Consider the following 19,802-nt stretch of genomic DNA (forward strand, 5'->3'; position numbering starts at 1 on the left):
TTCAGCTGATCTTCCCTCTCTCGCTCTAAACGCGCCCCTCCTGCATTTCAGACTGAAGCCTGGAAGCTGGCGGCGTTGAAGCCGAGTCACGTGAAAACCTACCACCCTCTGTTTTCCGCTTCCGCTTTGTCCGGCTGCTCACTGGTGGCCCCCCCGTCCACCGCCCCCTCCAGTTGTCTCACCTGTCCCTGCCAATCAAATTCCTGACCTGAATGACCTATATTGCCCCCTGCTGCGGTGTCTCAGAATTGCATTTCCCTCACTGGAACGGTCACCTTGACTGTCAGTGATGTACGCCGGTGCTGAGCGCCCAAATAAGCCTGGAAATGGTACCGGGATAAAGCTGTGTGTGACAGTAAATTTCCTCATCTTGTGTGTTGAAAATAACCCTGACTGACAGGAGAGGGCACTGAGCTGAATGAAGCGGCAATTTCTCCAAGTCATTCTTTAAAAATAATTTTAGCCATATAGGCCAGTGTTTTCCAATCCGGTCCTCGCGGACCCGCAGACAGTCAGCGTTTTTGTGCCGGGAGCCGGGAGAGAGTAAAAACATGGACCGACTATAGGTCTCCGAGGACTGGATTGGGAAACACCTCAAAGCAACATGACTTCATAAACATGTACGGATTTGAAACAATCACATTTGACAGCACTGGATTAGAAACAAGAGCCAGTGCTGCTGTCAGAAGATATCTGAACTGTGTGTATCTGTGTCCAGTGCAATTCCAGTACGGCTCCAGGACTGCTTTAGATGTGGTGCCTTGAAGGTCTTCAACTCTACTGTGACAAAGTGCTTTTTAACATAGTCATGCAGTTAAAAGGTGTCGTGCTATAGACATATTGAGCTGTTAAATCCTCACTGGCAGATTCTCTTGAAACTGCCAGAGGTCATTCAGAAAATCCCAAACACATGACATGCTCTAAAATACATCCAGCCACTGGCATCTGCCGATGCGTCAAACTCGTCAATGTTCACCGTGTGATTATAGGAAAGCATAACTTATCTAGAGAGAGGAAGCTTCTCCATCCCATAATATCCACAGTGCGGTATAAAGAGCCTGTGCTTGGTAATGGAGATCTTTTGAATCAGGTCCAACAGCAGATTCACTTTGTGGGAGAAGCAAAGGCAACGTATTGGTACAAAAGCATGTTCCATTTTCCTCACATTTACTGCATGGGGAGGGGGAGGGCATCCACTTACGCCGATGGGGTTTCTACCACTGGACCCCCATGTCAGCTGGAGATGGGGAGGGATATCAGTCCCCCGCCCCCACCTGAACGAGGAGTTTCCCCCTCCCTCAGTCCCACACAGCAAACACAGCAGTCCGGTACCAGTGAAAGATGTTAAAAAAGGTTTAAATCCCCTCAAATCAGGCTCCTCATAAATGGACTTGAGGAATAACGTGAATGGAATGTGCCTCTGAGCCGTTATGGCCCCCGTGGGAGCGGCGCACATGAAGGCCTGCTGGTCGGGGAGGGGGGCTTTACAAATCAGCCTCCAGCCACTCTCTTCCTGTGCCGACCTACTGGAGTCGGCTGTTGTTGTTGGCGTCCTGCCCCCTCGGAAGAAAATCTCCCTGCCACACGGCCGGAGAAACACAGATGACACGACACCCCTGGAAAAGATGACAGAGTCCCCGCCCCCCTCCCGCCCCCCCCCTCCCCCAACTCCACAGCCTGCAGCCAAAGGGCCCCGAGAACACCTATGGCTAATTCTGCTTGTCACACACACACACATACACACACTTCCCACCTTTATGTTTACTGGGGGGGGGGCAGGCTTACTCGTTTTATTACTCTCGGTTTATTACGTAACGCTATGTGATTTGTTTATGTTGTCATTCTTCTAAATATTTAGTTTGATGGTACAATGGCCGAGCTCACTGCAGGTACTTGAGCCAGCAGCCCTGATGTCTGCTTCTCTCATCCCGCAGCTACCTGCCGCCTGGCCCAAAGGAAACACCCTCGCAGCCTCATGCATGCACGCAGGGCCTGCGACGTCCAAGGTACATGGACTGATCCACTCCCCCATGCAGCGGGGAATTGATTTCAAAGTGATCGACGTGCACATTGTCGTGATTCACGAAAAGGAATTTTGAGCCGGCCAACAATTTTTTTTCTGAAATGGAGAAAAAGTGAAATCCGATCTGAAGTGGTGGATAATGGCCGTAGAGAAACGCCAGTTGGCAAAACAAACAGCTCTGTTCACTGCACCCTGGTATGATCCAAACATAGAAAAGGAGCCATGTTAGATTATGCAGTTTCATATTGTGGGTTGCAAAGTCTTTCCAATATTTCAGAAGGGAAAAAAAAAAGCTTGTGAAAGGGAAACTAGAGGTTACGCAAAGACTGCTGACCAAAAATGCAGGTCGTGTTCACCCAAGTGGATGTGTGTAATCACCATGGGAGCAGAAGAGTTTGTGATGTTCGGGCTGCAGCCAGACATGCTTTGGTGGTGCCGTTTTCCTTTCTACAAAAACTGTCGACCTGTCCGACATTTCCTGCATCGGACACATTCCTTACGAAAAACATGCACGGAGCCCACTTGGGACCTTGATATAATATTATTTGTTCCAGCACAGTGGGGAAGGGAAAGGGGCTGAATCTTACAGACCTGTGCGTGCACTTGGCTGAAGTAGAACCCAGGCAGAGGTCCGTCCGTGTGTCACTTGGAGGGATCCACAGCAACTGATACCTCAATGTGAAATGTCAGCTCAGGGAATATTTTCCTGCATGAAACTTTGTGAAATTTGTGATGCAGGATCACTTTCTGCCATAAGCTGTTCCTACCTGTTGAAGAGACATAATTCTACCCATCATCATTAAAGGAGATGCAGAGAGGCTGAGCTTGACCTGCTTGGAACGACGAGGCGCCACAAGCTGCTGTATCACTGTGTCTCTGCCGCCTAACTGGGTCAGCTTATGGCCGGCCTGTTGCGGCAAGGAATGCTGACCATCTGGCATCGGTGACCGCCTCACTGACCGAGTGTCTGAAGGCGATCGGACTCTGCAGATCGCACCTGCGGTCAGTCTGTTCGGGTTCAGGGCGGCAGAATCTGATCTGAAAATAATACATTCTTCAGTAAATAATCTTCAGGTTAATAATTCCCCTGTGAGGTGGAGGCTCCGTCCTGCCAAACCTTTTCTGTTACGAAACAATCGCCCCCTGCCAGTTTCTGCACCCGGGTGTCAAAGCTCGGTCCATTCCTGCAAGCGGGGCGGATGAAAGTTGGGCCGCCATCCCGGCCCTTGGATTTAACTTCACATCCAATTACAGGAGCCTGCAGTGGCAGGACGTGCTCCCTGCGACGAGCCAAACACTATTTAAAGGCCCTTTTTTTTCATAATTAAAGGAAATCGCTGCAGCGCCAAAGGGGCTTTCGGGCGGCCCGTTTAGCGTGCAGTTCTGCTGAGAGCCGCAGCGCCGATGCCAGGGACAGTTAAACGGATCTCCTGGACAAAAGAGCCCGCAGGACACGCTGATAACTACCCCGACGCACCCTGAATGCGTTAACGCGGCGTCAGTCGGGGGTAAACAAGACTGAACCTGGAACCTTTTGGTGTTCAGTCCACCTCCTGTGGTCGGTAAGCTTGAGTAAGTGTCACAAGAACAGCAGTGGCCTGGCCTGTGTGTTGAACTCCGGGGTTCATGTCATGTGAAGCTGTGCACGGAGTTGCTGGGCGATGCCTCCGGTCAGGAGCTGATGGGAGACACAGAGAGACCGCATTAATCCAGGCTTCCTGCACTACAACTCAGCCCCCCCCGGCGCCCCCCCCGGCGCCCCCCATTCTCTAAATCTTTCCACTGTAAGGCTTAAAGGAGCAACCGCAGTCTTTATTTCTAAAGAATGAGGTTTTGTTTGCATTTATTCATTCTTCCCTCTGTCCCTATAGCTCTGCACTCATACATTCTGGCCATTTCAAAGATATACAGCTAGAGATGGATCTGGGCCAGATTAACATATCGAAGCCACTTATAGGTTGAAGCCGTGAAGAAAAATCTCTTTTTCCCACCAACGGACCCCCTCCTGTCTCGGGGAAGGAGACCTGGGCGGCACACAGGAGGAAAGATTCCCCAGCGCACTGGTGGACAGCTCCAGCATGGGATTCTGGGAGATCTTACTGCTGGGGGGGCGTCTGGAGCTGCGTGTTGCCCAGTCTGGGTGGGGGAGGGGGGGTTTGTTACTGACGAGGAAGGCTGAGAAGGAGAATGCTGGAGTGTGAAGGGCTGTGAAGCATAATGTAGAAGGTGTGTAGCTCTCAAACTTCTCAGCTTCCCAGTCCATCACCATGCTGGTGGGGCCAGTCGCCAGGCAACAGGGCCCGGGGCCACTCGTGGTGTATTGATGACTTCATCCCAAAGCGCACAACATACAAACGGTGGTGGTCAGTTCCTGTTATTCCTGGCTTTGTGGTCATGTGGGACAATGTGGCCTCAGTGGAAGATAATGTACATAAATAAAGCAAAGACACATGAACCTCCAGGAATACTGAGGGTTTAAATCAAAGTCATCGTTCTCTGCCACTTTTGAAGTTGTATTGCTGTGGTCCTAATAGGTCACAGGCAGCAGAAACATTAAGGCTACTGAACAGAAGATCACAAGTTCTATTCCCAAGGGGCCCAAAAGGGGAAATTTGTTTGTACACCTGTACAAGGTACTTACTGCACATTTGTTCTGTAAACGACCGGCTGTAAAATGGGAAAATCACTGCAAAGGTCAGGTGAGACAACAAGGTCTTGGTGAGCAGCTAAGTATTGTGAAGCTCAGGATGGTTGCCATGTAAACAAACAGTATTAAACAATTCCCGTAAGGCATGTGGAAAACACCGTGTAGCTACATCTCCTCCTCTGAGAGCCTCACCCCTCCCCCCTATTTATTCGATAGAGCCTCTTTGGGGGGCTTTATGCCTGGGTGCCAGATTCCCTCTGCTTGGTCAGCTGTAGTAAATAGGTGCCACTGGACCAGTCTCCCCTGATGGCTCTTTGACAGAGACGTCCCACTGCCCGCCGTAGTCGAGTGGAATTCCCCGGAAAGGCGTCTGTCAGGACGGGAATGTTCAGCTCGGCCTTGTCAGTGACATCACAAGCTGGTTCCGCTGCGATTGTTGCCCTGCATGTCATGAGTTCAGTACTGGCTGGGGCCATTTTGTGCACTTCTGGGAGTTTTATTTACACAAAAATTTTCTGAGGGCAGAAGGAAAAATGATTGGTTCAGAGACATGGTTCAGAAAGGAGGAGGACCAAGACAACCGCCTCCTCTAGCTGCTTGGACCCGCCTCCTCTGCAGTCTGATTGGTTATCTCGCTGAACCAATCATTTCTCTTTCTGCCCTCAAAACATTTTTGCGATAGTGAAACTTCCATAAGCATTTCTTATCCCCCCAGGGGTGCTGTAGGTGGGCGGCCAGCATTTCAGATGGTCGGCAAACGATGGCAGTGGCTCCCTCTTGAGCTTGGTGGCCTTCGGTCACTGCCGTTATCAGTTTATGGCTTGGGACTGGAGGCCATAAATGCCCAGAGAGCAGGACTGAATAACAGAGTAACACTTGGAAGCCGTAGCTTGTAAGTACAGTTCATTGTGAGCCCTGGAACTTCAAGGGCCGCTTTGACAGAGCAGGGCCCAGACCACCAATATCTGTAACCGTTTCATCCATGTGCTTGATGCCGCGAATAAGGTTCTGTGGACTGATTAATAAAATATCACACGCAATTCTCTATCAGTTCCACAAAGCCTTATGTATATTAATATATAAGTAAAGTTATATATAAAATAAAGTTAAAATATATTTTTGGTGTATGACGCCTTTTGAGTTAGTTCTAATGTAAACGTTTTTGGATTTCCTGAAGTCTTACGTAGTTCTAGATGCGCCTGTATCCTGGCATGGAACACCATGCTGCAATTAGTTTTGTCTGATTAATGGCTGCTTTTAAGTTCTAAAGGGGGTCAACAAAAGAAGATTCATGAATGGAAGCTGATGGGGGTCTATGAATGCGGACCCTCCTCATCCTTAGCATACTTGGACCTGTTGAGGAAGAAGAACAAGCAAATAAAATTGAATGACTGAGGTCCTCAGTCTGCTTCCTGTTGGAAGCTGCTATCATGCGACTTGCCACTGGGGGCATCTCGTGATTAATTTTCTGCCCGCATCCACTCAGCTCCCACTGCGTGCCTGCCCATCGTTTTAGAGGGAGCCCCACCTCATGATCCGCGTGATGATGTGGGAGCGGTTAGGGTTTCTGGGCCGCTTTGTGTCACCGTGCCGTTCAGCACCGGACACAGTGACGCAGAGTCAGGCTCCGGATCCGGAGCGAAAACACCCGGAGTCTCGGTCAGGCTGGCAGTCCAAGTGTCAACAGCAGCACGCAGTGACCGGAGCTCACGTCTCTGTGTGCGGTGAGAGATGGAGGAGTGGAGAGAAACACATGCACATTCCTTTTTGGAGACTGACCAGAGCGGGATCAGATTACCTCACACGGGGGGGTGGGGGGGGGGGGGGGGGAGGGACTGTGCCCTTCGGTTCAGAGTCACAGGAAAACCACACTGGTTTGTTTCATGAACATGGCGCATACTGGACCAGCCCACCTTGCCATTCCACAGCCTGCATGATGTATGTAAAGGACACCCTCACAAAGCTGCTAATCCAGTGAAGGTGGAGCCTATCCCAGGAAGCACAGCATGCGCCCAGGATGGGACGACACCCATTTTGCACCCTCCAGAATAGACCGTGTACGTATTTCCAAAGCAGAATATTAAGTAGCAGCAAAGCAAATAGCCGAACTTGGGACTGTAATTTGTTTCCTTTAATATGCAGCATGCTGTGAAGAAGTGTTTGGAAGCTGCTTTAGGGAAGCTGACTGGATTTATGAAGCTGGATTCCTGGTCCAAGTTCCAGCGCCCAAACTGCACTCCTGAGCGAGGTGCTTCAGCAGCTGTAAAAAGGGCGAAATCTGGAGTTGTCACTTTGGATAAAGCTGCAGCTAAATATAGGAATAATGCACATAGAAGAGATTAAACACCTAATCCCCCCTCATCCCCCCCCCAGTTTGGCCAGGCTCAGGCACAGAGCCCCCCCCCCCCCCCCCCAGGAGCTGCTCACCTCACACGCAGGAACTCTCCGGAGAAGGAAACAGATTAAACGGCGAATAAATAAATAAATCGCCATGCACTCAGACAGCAGTGGCGCCTGCCATGTCTGCCGTGTGAGCGGGAAGTGGAAAGGGGGGGCTTGTGTGTCGCCCCCGTGGGCGGCGGGACCAGGGGCTGCGCTAACAGCCGCCATGCTACTTTCTCAGCTGCCCTGGGGCTCCAAAGGCGGCCCCTGATTTATGTGCCGTCAGATGCTCTCTTACGGGGAGGCCGGCTGGCAGAGGACTGGCCAGTCTGGCTGGGTCTAGGGCAGCAGGGACAGCATTAGGGGGGTGCATTTCACAGAGAGTCATTCCTGATTGGCCCAGCCCCCCTCCCCCTCATGTTCTTCATCCCTCTCCCAAGCTCTGGGCCCTTTGTAGACAGAAATAAATAATCTGCCCCCTTTTTTTTCAGGTCCAGTGAAAAGCCCTCTTTCAGGAACCCTCCACAGTTGTTGCTGTTGGCAGTGTGGCGGTGACCACAGGGGCCAGAGGCCAACACAAGGCCAGGATTGCGATGGCGACACTCCCTTCCCAGTCCTGCGGGCGGCCGCTCGTGCTCGTCGCTCCACGCGGACGGCGTGTCCAGGTGTGGACAACAACAGGCCTGTTATGTCAGCCCCAAGACCGTTTGAACCTCGTCACGCCGGCACCTAGATTCACGCGCCGCTTTCAGGTTAATGCAGCTGCAGCTTCACGTTTGCATGAAACCCTGAGATTCATTCAGCTGGCTGTGCTGCTGTGGCACCAATCAGGGTTTTCCCTCAGGGAGCTGCCATGACACGTTCACCATCCATCACAGATGAACTACACCCTCAGTGACCCCCTTCACTACCCCATCACTTCCTCCCTGAATTACACCCACAGTGACCCCCTCAGCTACCCCATCACTTCCTCCCTGAACTACACCCTCAGTGACCCCCTCAGTTACCCTGTCATATAGTCCTTCATCTGCACCCACAGTGCGTGACACATCGCATCCCCCAGTTTTGAGCTTCCAGGGATATGTGTACCCATTTTTTCATCCCACCCACTGTACTTCTAGTCCTAAAATAATGAGTCCCTGTCCTCACTACAGCTAAAAATACTGTATGTGCATGAATCATTTATACATGGGAGTCATGCAGGACCAGGGCCTGGTGCCTCTGTTGTGCTGTATCAGCTGACCAAGATTCCCCCCCCCCCAGCTTAGCTATCCTACGCCAAACCATCTAAGAAAATAACAATCAAAATGAGTGTTTGTCCAAGCATGGCTCTGTCAGGGGTGTCGAGTGCCCTGTTGTGTGTCCTGGTGTGACATGCTCCTGGTGCATGGTCACTACTGGGGGATGGAGGTGGGACTTGATGAGAAAAACAGATGTCAGTGGTATGTGCTGGAGATGTCAAATCTCTCTAGGTGAGCAGTTTAGCCCAGATGGATTATGTGATGATGAAATGGGATGGGAGGAGAAGAGGGAGACAAGGGTGGTGGAGGAGAGAGGAGGAGCAGAGGGAGACAAGGGTGGTGGAGGAGAGAGGAGGAGCAGAGAGAGAGGAGCAGAGATGGATGTAATTGTAAAGCCTGGAGCCAACCAAGCCACTTACATTTCCTGTAGTCATGAAGAAGCAGTTAGGGGTCATCGTGTCTCTGGAAGCCGTTTTCCTATATAATACACATTCTGCACCAGAATAGTGTCTTTGGCCACTGTTATTGAAGCCAGTGCTGGTCCTAGTGTCAAAAAACCTAAATGTATTTGGGGTGAATATCGCTTAGACTAACAGTCGGAGAAGAATTCATTTTCCACCCTCGCTCATTGATCATAAGTCACTCCCTCCATCAGAGCTCCCCCCAACCTCCGCCCACCTTCCTGCCCTACTGGGAAACCTGACATTTTGGTTAATGAGGTGTTTTGACATTGCATAATTCAGGATCTGCACTGCTAAGGGGATGCAGGAGACCCATGGGGGTTAAGGCCGTCTTCCAGAAAGCATTCTGCATCAGTTAGGTTACATATTAGCTGAAACAACAACAATAATAATAATAATGATAATAATAAAGTATTTAAGTTACACAGCTCTTTGAAAGAACCCAAGGATGCTATCAAAAGATAAGGGCACAGGGCACGGAGAGGCAGTGACTATCTGAGTGAAAAACACTCAGATAGTCTGATAAAGCACAGCAGGAACACAGGGCTAAGCATACAGGTGTGAGGAGATAACTCCTCCCCCCGCATCCATTCCTCGTTACTGCTATGTGCTAATGACAGTGGACACCGATGAGACTGCAGGCGTTTGCCGGGCACAGTTGCGAGCCACTGAGGAGCAGTGCATTCTGGGAGCGTGGAGGTTTCACGCTGCGTCGTGCTCTGATTACTCATGTGGCAGTGCAGGGGAAATGGCTAAGATTATCGCTTTAGCTCCTTTGCTGTCACGGCCGTCTGCCGCTGTGAGATGTGGCTCCTCTCGTTCCTGCGTCTCAAAGCCATAACCCAGTAAATAAGCTGTTGGGAGGGGGGAGGGATCCCTTTAGATTCTAACAGGCGACATGCGAGGGCTGGGTCCCGCTCCCTGTCCCGTCTCCCATCTCGCGTGATAAGTCGCCTCTCTAAACACCGTCGCATCCTGATTGGAGGGCTTTCGCCTCGTTTCCTCAGCTGGCCCCCGAAGACAGCTTGCTGGAACAGGACAGAACACCGCGAGCTGCATTGTCCTAGATGAGAGCAAGCTGGCATTGTTTTCATGTTCCCTTCCACTGAATAAGGAAATGCGGGAAGAGCAATGCATCTTGGGAAGCCATCTCTGGCTACCAGACAGGAGTGTTTATCATAGCAGATAACAGCTGCTGTCCATGGGGGATGTTTGGCAGGCAGTTCAAAGCCTTATTTTGAAACCACCTCTTCCTCTGCCTTAACTCACACACAAACACACAAACATTTTTTTCTTCCTCTTTTCTCTCCTTCCTTTCTTTCACACGCAGACATTAACACTTCGCTGCTCCGCATTCCTCTCCTCTGCCACCACCCCCTTCACACATGCAGATAACACGCATAACGTTCCCTTCAAACAGCCGTCCTCCCGCGCACGGCTCTCACAGAGGCAGTAAAAGCTGTGACCTGCAAACAAACGTGCACATTTTGCTTTCACACCACGAGCTCAGCTCCTTAGAGCAGCCAGTCAGGACTGTGAGGTCTTCATTATGGAGGCGGCTTTTGATCGCAAGGACGGGCTACTCGTCAGCTGCTCCTGTGTGCTTTTCTTTTGCATCGTTGTTAGAAGGACAGATTCGATTTGAGGCGAGCATGTGCCTTCACACACACATATACAGCAAGGGAGAAAGGACTGGTCTACCAGCAAATGATGAGTAAGACAATTGTACACGTGTTTGGACTAAAGATAAGCATGAAACTGTGCTGTATGTTAAACTGCGTCCCCAGCCGGCACTCATAACTGCAGCCTGTGCAATATACAGTTAGAGTTCCCCAGACAGCTAGCCTTGCATCTGTTTTCTGCAAATGTGTTTAAGTCCATTTCAGTACAGTTCTGTGGAATGGGATTTCCTGATTTACTTAACATTTCACAAAATAGGGCAAGACAGCTCTTATAATTTACTGTTTTTCATTGACAAACTTGAACCTCAGATCGACTCCTCTGATGTCAGTGCCTCAAACAGCAGCGTAAAGATTGGGGCCTGCTGCCCTCTGCTGGCAGAGAAGGGAAATGCATTACGGAGATGCAGCGCTTTTGTTGTCGTTTCCTTAGAAACGGATGCCTTTACCTGCGACAGGTGACACTGGACGGCAGATATTAGACCAGCTGGTATCTCCACATAAACCGAGATGAGTACCTTTATTTCCAGGTACGTCGATATTTTTTTATGCAATCTTGGTATTTGCTGTCTTATATGTTGACGTCATCTAGGCACGCAAGACTGCTAGGAAGCAGAGACGACGTATATAATTAAGGGAACATGCTCCCACTTTGCTCGAGACAACTGTGTCGTTACAAATGTTTTTTTACTCAATTAAATCTTTAATATGATGCCATTTTTTCCTGGCATGTTTTGCAAAGAGTAAATCTTTTGCACTTATAATACGTTCATGCTTCTTAAAACATGTTATACTACCATAGAAATGAGCCCTGTAAAGCCACTCAAATAAAATAAAGTTTAACATGTTCTGGAACTCTCACTGATTCCCAGGAATACTTCGTGAAAGGTTATGCGTCTTCCACCATTCATTTAATACGTTCTGGATTCTGAAGTCGAAGCAGACGGTAGTGGGGGTCCATTGGGGGTAGTTATGCTGCAGTGTCTACTTTCAGGGAGCCACAGGTGAAGCTGATGGAGTCCACAGTGAGTCAGGCCGAGGTGCACCTGGGCCAGCTGTGCATGCTGCTGGCTGCGTACACCCGGCGCACGGCCAAGCTGCGGGACAAGGCAGACGAGCTTGTGCACCAGCTCAACGATTTTGCCAACACTGAGGACCCGGAGCTGCGGACCAGCCTGCGCATCCTGGCTGAGGACCTGGCCATGCTCCAGGACTACAGGCAAGCCCAGGTGCAGTGACAGCCCCACCCTCCGGTTAGCCAGGATGCTAGATAGCCGTGTGGGGAAGCAGAGCGCCCTCTGCTGGTAGCTTACAGACTGCTTCCTCATGGGTGCTCTGCGTAATGTAACTGGCATCATTTGTGCTTCAGAACATGATGCCTAGTTGAGATGAATCTTTACTTACCATTTACAGGTACATTGAAATGCTTCTTTAAACATACCTCATCCCCATCTTGCTCTCCTTTTAGACAAATATAGAGCTCTGGAAAAAAAAAATCTATATTTTTTATAAATTTGTATTTTTAAATCTTGGTTTAATCCTGGTTCTGCTGGTAGAAGGCAACGCTGAGCAACAGGTTGCTTCCAGGCTCAAAAAGCAGGAGACACTGGGAACGACCAGAAAGCAGCCAGGTAAAGGGCAGAAGCGACTTTCTAATGCCAGAGATGACCGTCAACTTGTCTGGCAGAGTCTCATAAATCGGAGGATGACCTCAAGTGACCTTCAAAAGGAATGAGAAATGTTAAGTGCAGGAGTGAAGTGCACTGCTAGGACAGTTCATATCAGGCTCCTACAAGCAGGACTGAAGTCCTGTAAAGAAAGGAAGCAGCCCTTCATTACTGAGAAACAGACAAGTACCAGGGTGCGGTTTGCAAAAAAATTACACGGGCATATACCCATGAACTGAGAAATGAGTGAAGCTGAACATTTTGCTTTGCCTCTTAATTTTCTCCAGAGCTGTATATACCGCTGAGAGTGAAGTCTGGGGTCCAAGCAAGGGGTCGGGGCGCTGATCCAGACCCCCTGCAGCATTTCTGGCCCAATGGAATGTTACCATTCTAGCACCCGGTGATCTCCGGAAAACACGCATAGCGGCTTAACCCACAGAGACACAGACCTCCATTAAACTCTGCATGGAATATTTCGGCATGGGAAGGGTCTTCGGGGGGTAGCACAGCAATGAGAACTGGCAGCTTATGTCTCTGTGTGTGTTGTAGCTCAAGCCGGTACTGATCGCGGTGTTTCAGCAAAGCCTTGTTACAAGCGGAGACACGTGGGCTCCAGCGCAGATCAGCCAGAGACGCAGCACTCGCAGGGATTAGGCCGCATCATCACAGATGCAACGTCTGCCGTATCAATAAGAACGCCACCGCATTCCCTATGAGACTTAATCCTCCTCATATAAAATCGGTTGCCCCAAGAAATCAATTACACTGACAGATATTTTCAAATACCGTTTCGGTTTGTTTTCAATTTGTTCGGCATCTGGATAAACAAATCTTTGCATTCAGCACATCCATTTTCTGAAACTGCTTAACCCCAACAAGGGTCATGGGGGGGGGGGGACTGGTACCTCTCCCAGGAACTAACCTCGGTCAGTCACCAACACACAGATACAGGGCCAATTTAGACTCACCAATCAACCTATCCTACACACTTTTGGACCGTGGGAGAAAACCAGAACTCTCGGCCAAAACCTACACAAACACACAGAAAATCCCAGGACCAAACACAACCTTCTTGTTGTGAGGCAGCAGCACTGACCACCGTCCCATTCAACACGTACGTAGCTTAGTTCTGCAGATGGTCCAGTTACATGTCATTGTATGATGGGTTTACACAACACTGCCCTGACCCCCAGCTTAATTAGGTGTTACATGCATTCAGGATTGTGGAGCAATAAAAAGAATCATGTGCAAACCAATTGTGTGACCCACCTTCTGCAGCAGGGGTGGGGAGCCTGTCCCACGGAGGGTCGGTGCGGGTTTTTGGGATGACCTCTCAAACAGCCAATAATAAAACAGTGATTCTCAACTCCAGTCTTGGAGACCCACTGTTATTGGTTGATTGAGAGGCCATTCCAAAAACCTGCACCCACATTGGCCCTCCATGGAACACATTCCCCACCCCTGTTCTCCTGAACGTAATTAGCTCAATTATGTGTTCTATTTATGTGCAGGAACCTCCTTAAAATATCATTTGAGCCTTGGACCCAGCTCATTTGGGCCTCCATAGCTACCTGTCAACGTGTTTATGGAGAGTGATAAATGATATATGAACGTGGGATGACAAAAGACATGAACCGTGCCTCCTTTGCCCGTGTTTAACCAATGATCATCATTATCCTTGCAAGGTAGAGAGACTGGAGACCAGAGTTGTGACTCCGCTGAAAGCATATGGTGACATTGTGAAAAACAAACGCGTAAGTCTCACTTCTTCTCTGCCCACTACTCATTTCATTGGTTTATGACTGGCATTGTTTAGATCTGCCATGATATTTAGTTCCCAGTGTCCTACTCACAGTAACAAATACTAGCAGTCCCATGGTAAGAGAACACCTGTGATTCTGCATCCTATTCCTCGTTTGTTCTGCTCTCTGTGTCTGTCAATCAGGCTGATCTGAAGAAATTCACCAATGATCGCAACCGGGAACTGAAAGAAATACAGAGGCTGGAAAGAATTCGGATTAAAAATCCATCTGACAGACAGGGTATCGTATCCTTTGAGAGGTGGTGCTTCTGCGGAGTGAAGTTTCTTTGTTAAGCATCTTTTTTTTTAAAAAAAAAAAAGGTAAAATGACATCACAATAGTAATATCACACGAGAGAATTATTTTCAATTTGATCAACTTTAAGTGAAGATTTAATTAATGGTTACATTTCTAACAAATGAAAGTTTGAGTTCCATTTAAGGAGACTGTGGTGTGTATTTCCTTTCCATGTGACATCACCACAGGCCATGCCAATAGCTAGAGTATGTTGCTTAACGCCGTATTTTAATCTGGCCATGTGGCGTACAGGATATCCTTAACTCTCCTTTATCAGTCCCAGGTAACTGTTTGCACTTGTACCCTGACAACGACAATTCCTGTCTTTATATTCATATTCAGAATCAAACATAAAGAGTCTGTCTGTTAATCTGCTTCCTATTTTTAACTGTCAGTTCATGCATCGCAGTGTCTGCAAGCCCGCACTTCTACGTCTGGGCATTGAATAGCACTTGTCTAAGAGCAGACAGATTTAAAGACATTACACATCTGCCAAATCATGCCGAAGACCTTCACTCCTCAATGTGTCATGTGACGTTTCAATGGTGTATTACAGTCCATGCATTTGGCAGACACCTTCATCCAAAGAGACGCTGAACTGAGAAAACGGGGTCTGACAGTCCCATGAGCGAATGCGGGTTAAAAGCCTGGGTCAGGGGTCAAGTTAAATCATTCTACCAATCCGGGGATTTGAACTGGCCACCCTCCAATCAGGCACAGCATCCTCACCCCCTGAACCACTCACTGATTCCAGATACAGGCTAGTCCCACCCCTCTCTTTCCGATAGGCTGAGGCCAGCGCACAGATAGCATCAACCAACATGCTTCGGAGCACCCGGCAGCTGGAAGAAACCATAAACAACTTCCAGATGCAGAAGCTGCAGGACATCAAGGTCTGTCGCAAGAGACAGCAGTCCAGCTTTTAAGGCCCGAATACTTCAGCAGAGCTCCATAACTGAAAACACTTCTCCATTTCAGAGGATCTTCACAGATTTCATCACCATTGAAATGCTGTTCCACACAAAATCGCTGGAAGTTTACTCAAGCACTTTCCAGAGTCTGAACGACATGGACATTGACAAAGACTTAGAGGTAAAACAAGACCTTAAGTTCAGGTTTCCTGGTAAGGACTTGGCTCCATTTGCACTTTGGTAGAAATCAACCAATTAGGCAACAAAACAGAATGTGATTGAACGGAAGGTACCACTATAAAAATGATGAGAATCATGTGGTAAGAATCCCTCAATTTGTCAGCTAATAATATCACTTGAAGAAACTGATAACTGTGTTAGCATGACTTGTCCATGTTTTGGGTGATTCTTCACATCTCTTTTTGCTCAAACTCCCTCTTCCAGAGGTTTAGGTCAAGGATCCAGGTGCATGATGGGCTGTTGGACAATAAAATTCTCCAGAGTTCCATTCCTCTGTCTTCCACAATGCCTCGCTATCCCAGCCCAACTCCTTCGACTTTAAAACAACTGTCAGATTATCCCAGAAGGGTCAGTTGAATGACTTTTCATTTAACAATAGTTACCACGTGATCTTTTCAGTGAGGGTTGTCTCAAATGATTGAGTTGGTTCTTCCTGAGGCTGACCATTGATTGGTTGCTAAGAATCAGAGGGATTTTCGAACCAGAAGGTCATTGGTTACTGCACAAAAGCCTTTGACGTTTCTTGTTGCGTGTGAAGGATGGCATGACCGCTAATGTGTCGCCCTCCTCAATGCAGAGTGAGACCCTAACAGACAATGATTTTTGCTCAGCAGCATCATGAAAGTACACTGCAACGGCAGGAGGAAATGGAGGAGGAAGATGAAGAAGAACAGGAGGAAGAAGAAGGGAAAAAAAGAGAGTCGTACGCTGTCAAGTACACCAGAATGAAACGACAACAATACGGTGGCTTATGAGGCCCCTATGGTCTCCATGACAACACTTCCAATGTAAATCTTCTTCACAATGCAATATAAATTAGTCAAAAGACACTGTGGCTTAATATTTCACACAATGATTTCACATTAGTGACCAAATAATTTTATATAAAATATGTGGAATTAAGTAGTTACAAACTGTCACGACTATCAAGCATTATACTGCATTATAAATAATCTTTACAGAACTTATTGAAGATATTAACACCTGTTTTAATGTTATTTCTGTAAAGCTGTGGGTTGCACATAGCATCCTCATCTTTGGAAGTTTAAAAATCACTTTAAAAATAAAGATTTTTTCTGTTACTGTAATCTATTGCTTTTTAATTTATCTATCACTTGTTTAATATAATCATTCATTATTAATTCAATTCAAATTAATTTGAATTCTAAATTCAAAGTCGTCTCACTGGTGGTTGATGACTCCTGTGACTCCTGATTTTAAGCCAAAGGAATAAATTATATTTACTGTCCCTTCTCAGGGACAGCATGCGCCAACGTAACCCTTATTATTTCCGATTATCTCATGTCTCATTATCATACTGAGAAATTACCATTTCCCAGGCCTTGAAAAATCAGTTTTTACACCCATATCTAAGCACACGGTCTTCTTACCACTTGTTCCCTCACTGTCTCAGCTGACAACGAAAGGTCATCTAGTATTCAGCCTCGACTCAGGAGTGCCACCTTCCTTCCGCTTTGACTTGCTTTTGCCCTGGGGCATTTACTTCTCCCCAGGATGTGCTTCTAATACACTTTTCCCTCACCCTACACCCGTTCAATTCCCCTGCCTGTTGTATACAGATTTTAGACCATTGGTCATTCGTCCAAGAAGTGCTGTGTTAAATCGCAAAGCAAGAGAAGGAGAGCAGTATTTTCATTACTAACAAAGTCTACAATAATAAAACCAAAAGCACAAAACTATAGCAGTACTACAAAGGAAAAGATGATCTGTACGATATTTTGTATACATTTCATATTTCCCAGTTTCACTCCAGCTGAGCCTTGGCTCAGTGGATAAAAAGGATAGATTCCCCATTAATGACAATGATGGAGCATGTCGTCTGTGTTTCTCCCCCAGTGCCTGTGATTGAGCAGCTCCAGTCCAGCCAGTGGCACATCCCACATGACTGGGCACTGAGTGGCTCCTTCTGAAGGTGCTAAGTGGGGCGCAGAAGGTGTCTAAAACCTGCCAGCAGGAAGCCGGGTGCTCCACATCACCACCTGAGGTGAAACCACCCTGGAACAGAACAGTGAAGCGGTTTCTCCATGTGATCCACATCTACAATGCAGCGAGTCTATTTCTTTGAGGCCGTCTGGGCAATGCAGTACTGGGGAGAAAGCCGATTGGTTTGTCGTATTTAATAGACTGGTATGTGGCGTATTCATGTCAGGGCTGTGGGGGGAGCAGTAACCATTGGCTACCACCCACCTACCAGTTCCCTCACAGGAACAGAGACAAAAAAATCTTTTTTTCTGATCAGTAATATCACAGGTGGCAGATTTCACCCCAACAGCTGAAGTTCAGATCCAAGATCCAGTATCAGGAAATGATTTTGTGACGATAATGGCACAAGCAATGCACTACAGCAGGCAGTGTTGTAGTAATTCAAAGTAAATTGTTCTTTTATGATATGATGTTTGTATTGGGGAATTTGCTATAGATTTATCTGCTATCCTCTGTGATGAACAGACCGTTTAGGACGCAAAGATTTTGTCGGATGGAACTGGAGACGTTATAATGCATCTCATTGGAGAGATTTGGAGAGAAAAAAAACTAAAATCTCCATTTTCACTGTAAACAAATAACCAGCAGACATGGAAGATCCAAGAGGTGAAAGATGGGACTGCATGCGGTTGCATGTAGCTCTTCTGGTAAGAGTTTGCTGACAGTCGGTGCTCTCTCCACTCTTCATGTGACCTTGTGGCTTCTCTTCAAAACACTGCTTCATATCATTATATCATTCATAATTATTGAGATTGACTACAGCTGAGCTTGTCTCCAGACTTACCCCCCCCCCCCAAAAAAAAAGAAAGACCTCTGCACTCTCCTTAGCCACATTTACTGTTGACTTTTAGCTAATTACGTTTCCCAGTCTTCAAGCAGTTGCTTCCCATTTGCTAAATATGCAAAGCGTCTGTAATTCTTTCAGCCAAATAACATGTTCAGCAGAATTTCGGCCAAAAATACTCTTTAAATCTTTAATGAAACATATACAGCTTTCAATTTATTGTTTATTAAACAGTGAACATTTATTGATGATACCGGTGACACAGAGTGTGGTCTTACAGCACTTCTTCTTTAGGGTGGTCTGTGTTCAGGCCCAGGCCATGCTGAGCACAGATGTTCTCTCTCGCATGATGCAGAAATGAGGAAATGATGCTCATTATCACTCCCTGAGTTTAAAAGCCTTGTACAAGTGTGAGCATGTGTCTAGAGGAAATGGTGGTAATGGGCACTGCCACACACTCACAGCCGAGTCGGGCCGGTGCCAGAGTGGTGGCTGGGCAGGTGCGGATTGAAAATCCAGTCAGCTGAAACAACAGCGAAGGCCCTCGCTGTGCTGATCCGCGTCACGGCCAGAGCAAACAGCAGATTTGAGCTTTCCTCATGAGTCAGAGGCCGAAGTGCTTTCTGCTTCCTTCTGCGGATGTACATGTAGAGGTATGCCCCCCATTCAGACCCAGACTCAGTCACACAGCCATCTTCCTTTAAAAAGATATGATGTGCGAAACAGACATACAGTAATATTCAGAACCACATCCACGCAGCCATACTCAGGACCACATCCACGCAGCCATATTCAGAACCACATCCACGCAGTCATACTCAGAACCACATCCACGCAGCCATATTCAGAACCACATCCACGCAGCCATATTCAGAACCACATCCACGCAGTCATATTCAGGACCACATCCACGCAGCCATATTCAGAACCACATCCACGCAGTTATACTCAGGACCACATCCACGCAGCCATATTCAGAACCACATCCATGCAGCCATATTCAGAACCACATCCACGCAGTCATATTCAGAACCACATCCACGCAGCCATACTCAGGACCACATCCACGCAGCCATATTCAGAACCACATCCACGCAGCCATATTCAGAACCACATCCACGCAGTCATATTCAGAACCACATCCACGCAGCCATACTCAGGACCACATCCACACAGCCATATTCAGAACCACATCCACGCAGCCATACTCAGGACCACATCCACGCAGTCATACTCAGGACCACATCCACGCAGCCATACTCAGGACCACATCCACGCAGCCATACTCAGGATCACATCCACGCAGCCATACTCAGGACCACATCCACGCAGTCATACTCAGGACCACATCCACGCAGCCATACTCAGGACCACATCCACGCAGTCATACTCAGGACCACATCCACGCAGTCATACTCAGGACCACATCCACGCAGCCGTACTCAGAACCACATCCACGCAGTCGTATTCAGAACCACATCCACGCAGCCATATTCAGGAACACATCCATCCAGCCATACTCATAGCAACATCCATTCAGCCATACTCATAACAACATCCATCCAGCCACACTCATAACCACATCATCACAGTCATATTCAATTTGTAAATGATTAAGGTAGTTGAGTTTTCCGCCATGATAATGTGCCATTAAAATCCTAATCT

General features: G+C 47.9%; 1 protein-coding gene across 1 annotated transcript; it reads left to right on the forward strand.

Moving 5' to 3' along the window:
- Nucleotides 1–10,449: 10,449 nt before the first annotated feature.
- On the forward strand, nt 10,450–16,420 carry LOC125727989 (CBY1-interacting BAR domain-containing protein 2-like). The gene is made up of 10 exons (XM_049005013.1): nt 10,450–10,468; nt 10,867–10,963; nt 11,428–11,662; nt 13,786–13,854; nt 14,046–14,147; nt 14,476–14,481; nt 14,987–15,091; nt 15,177–15,290; nt 15,554–15,697; nt 15,961–16,420. The coding sequence occupies exons 2-10, from the start codon at nt 10,944–10,946 to the stop codon at nt 16,102–16,104; spliced, it is 939 nt and encodes a 312-aa protein (XP_048860970.1). The 5' UTR covers nt 10,450–10,468; nt 10,867–10,943; the 3' UTR covers nt 16,105–16,420.
- The last annotated feature ends 3,382 nt before the right edge of the window (nt 16,421–19,802 follow it).

The sequence above is a fragment of the Brienomyrus brachyistius genome, unplaced genomic scaffold (assembly GCF_023856365.1).
Source record: "Brienomyrus brachyistius isolate T26 unplaced genomic scaffold, BBRACH_0.4 scaffold142, whole genome shotgun sequence".
Lineage (NCBI taxonomy): Eukaryota > Metazoa > Chordata > Actinopteri > Osteoglossiformes > Mormyridae > Brienomyrus > Brienomyrus brachyistius.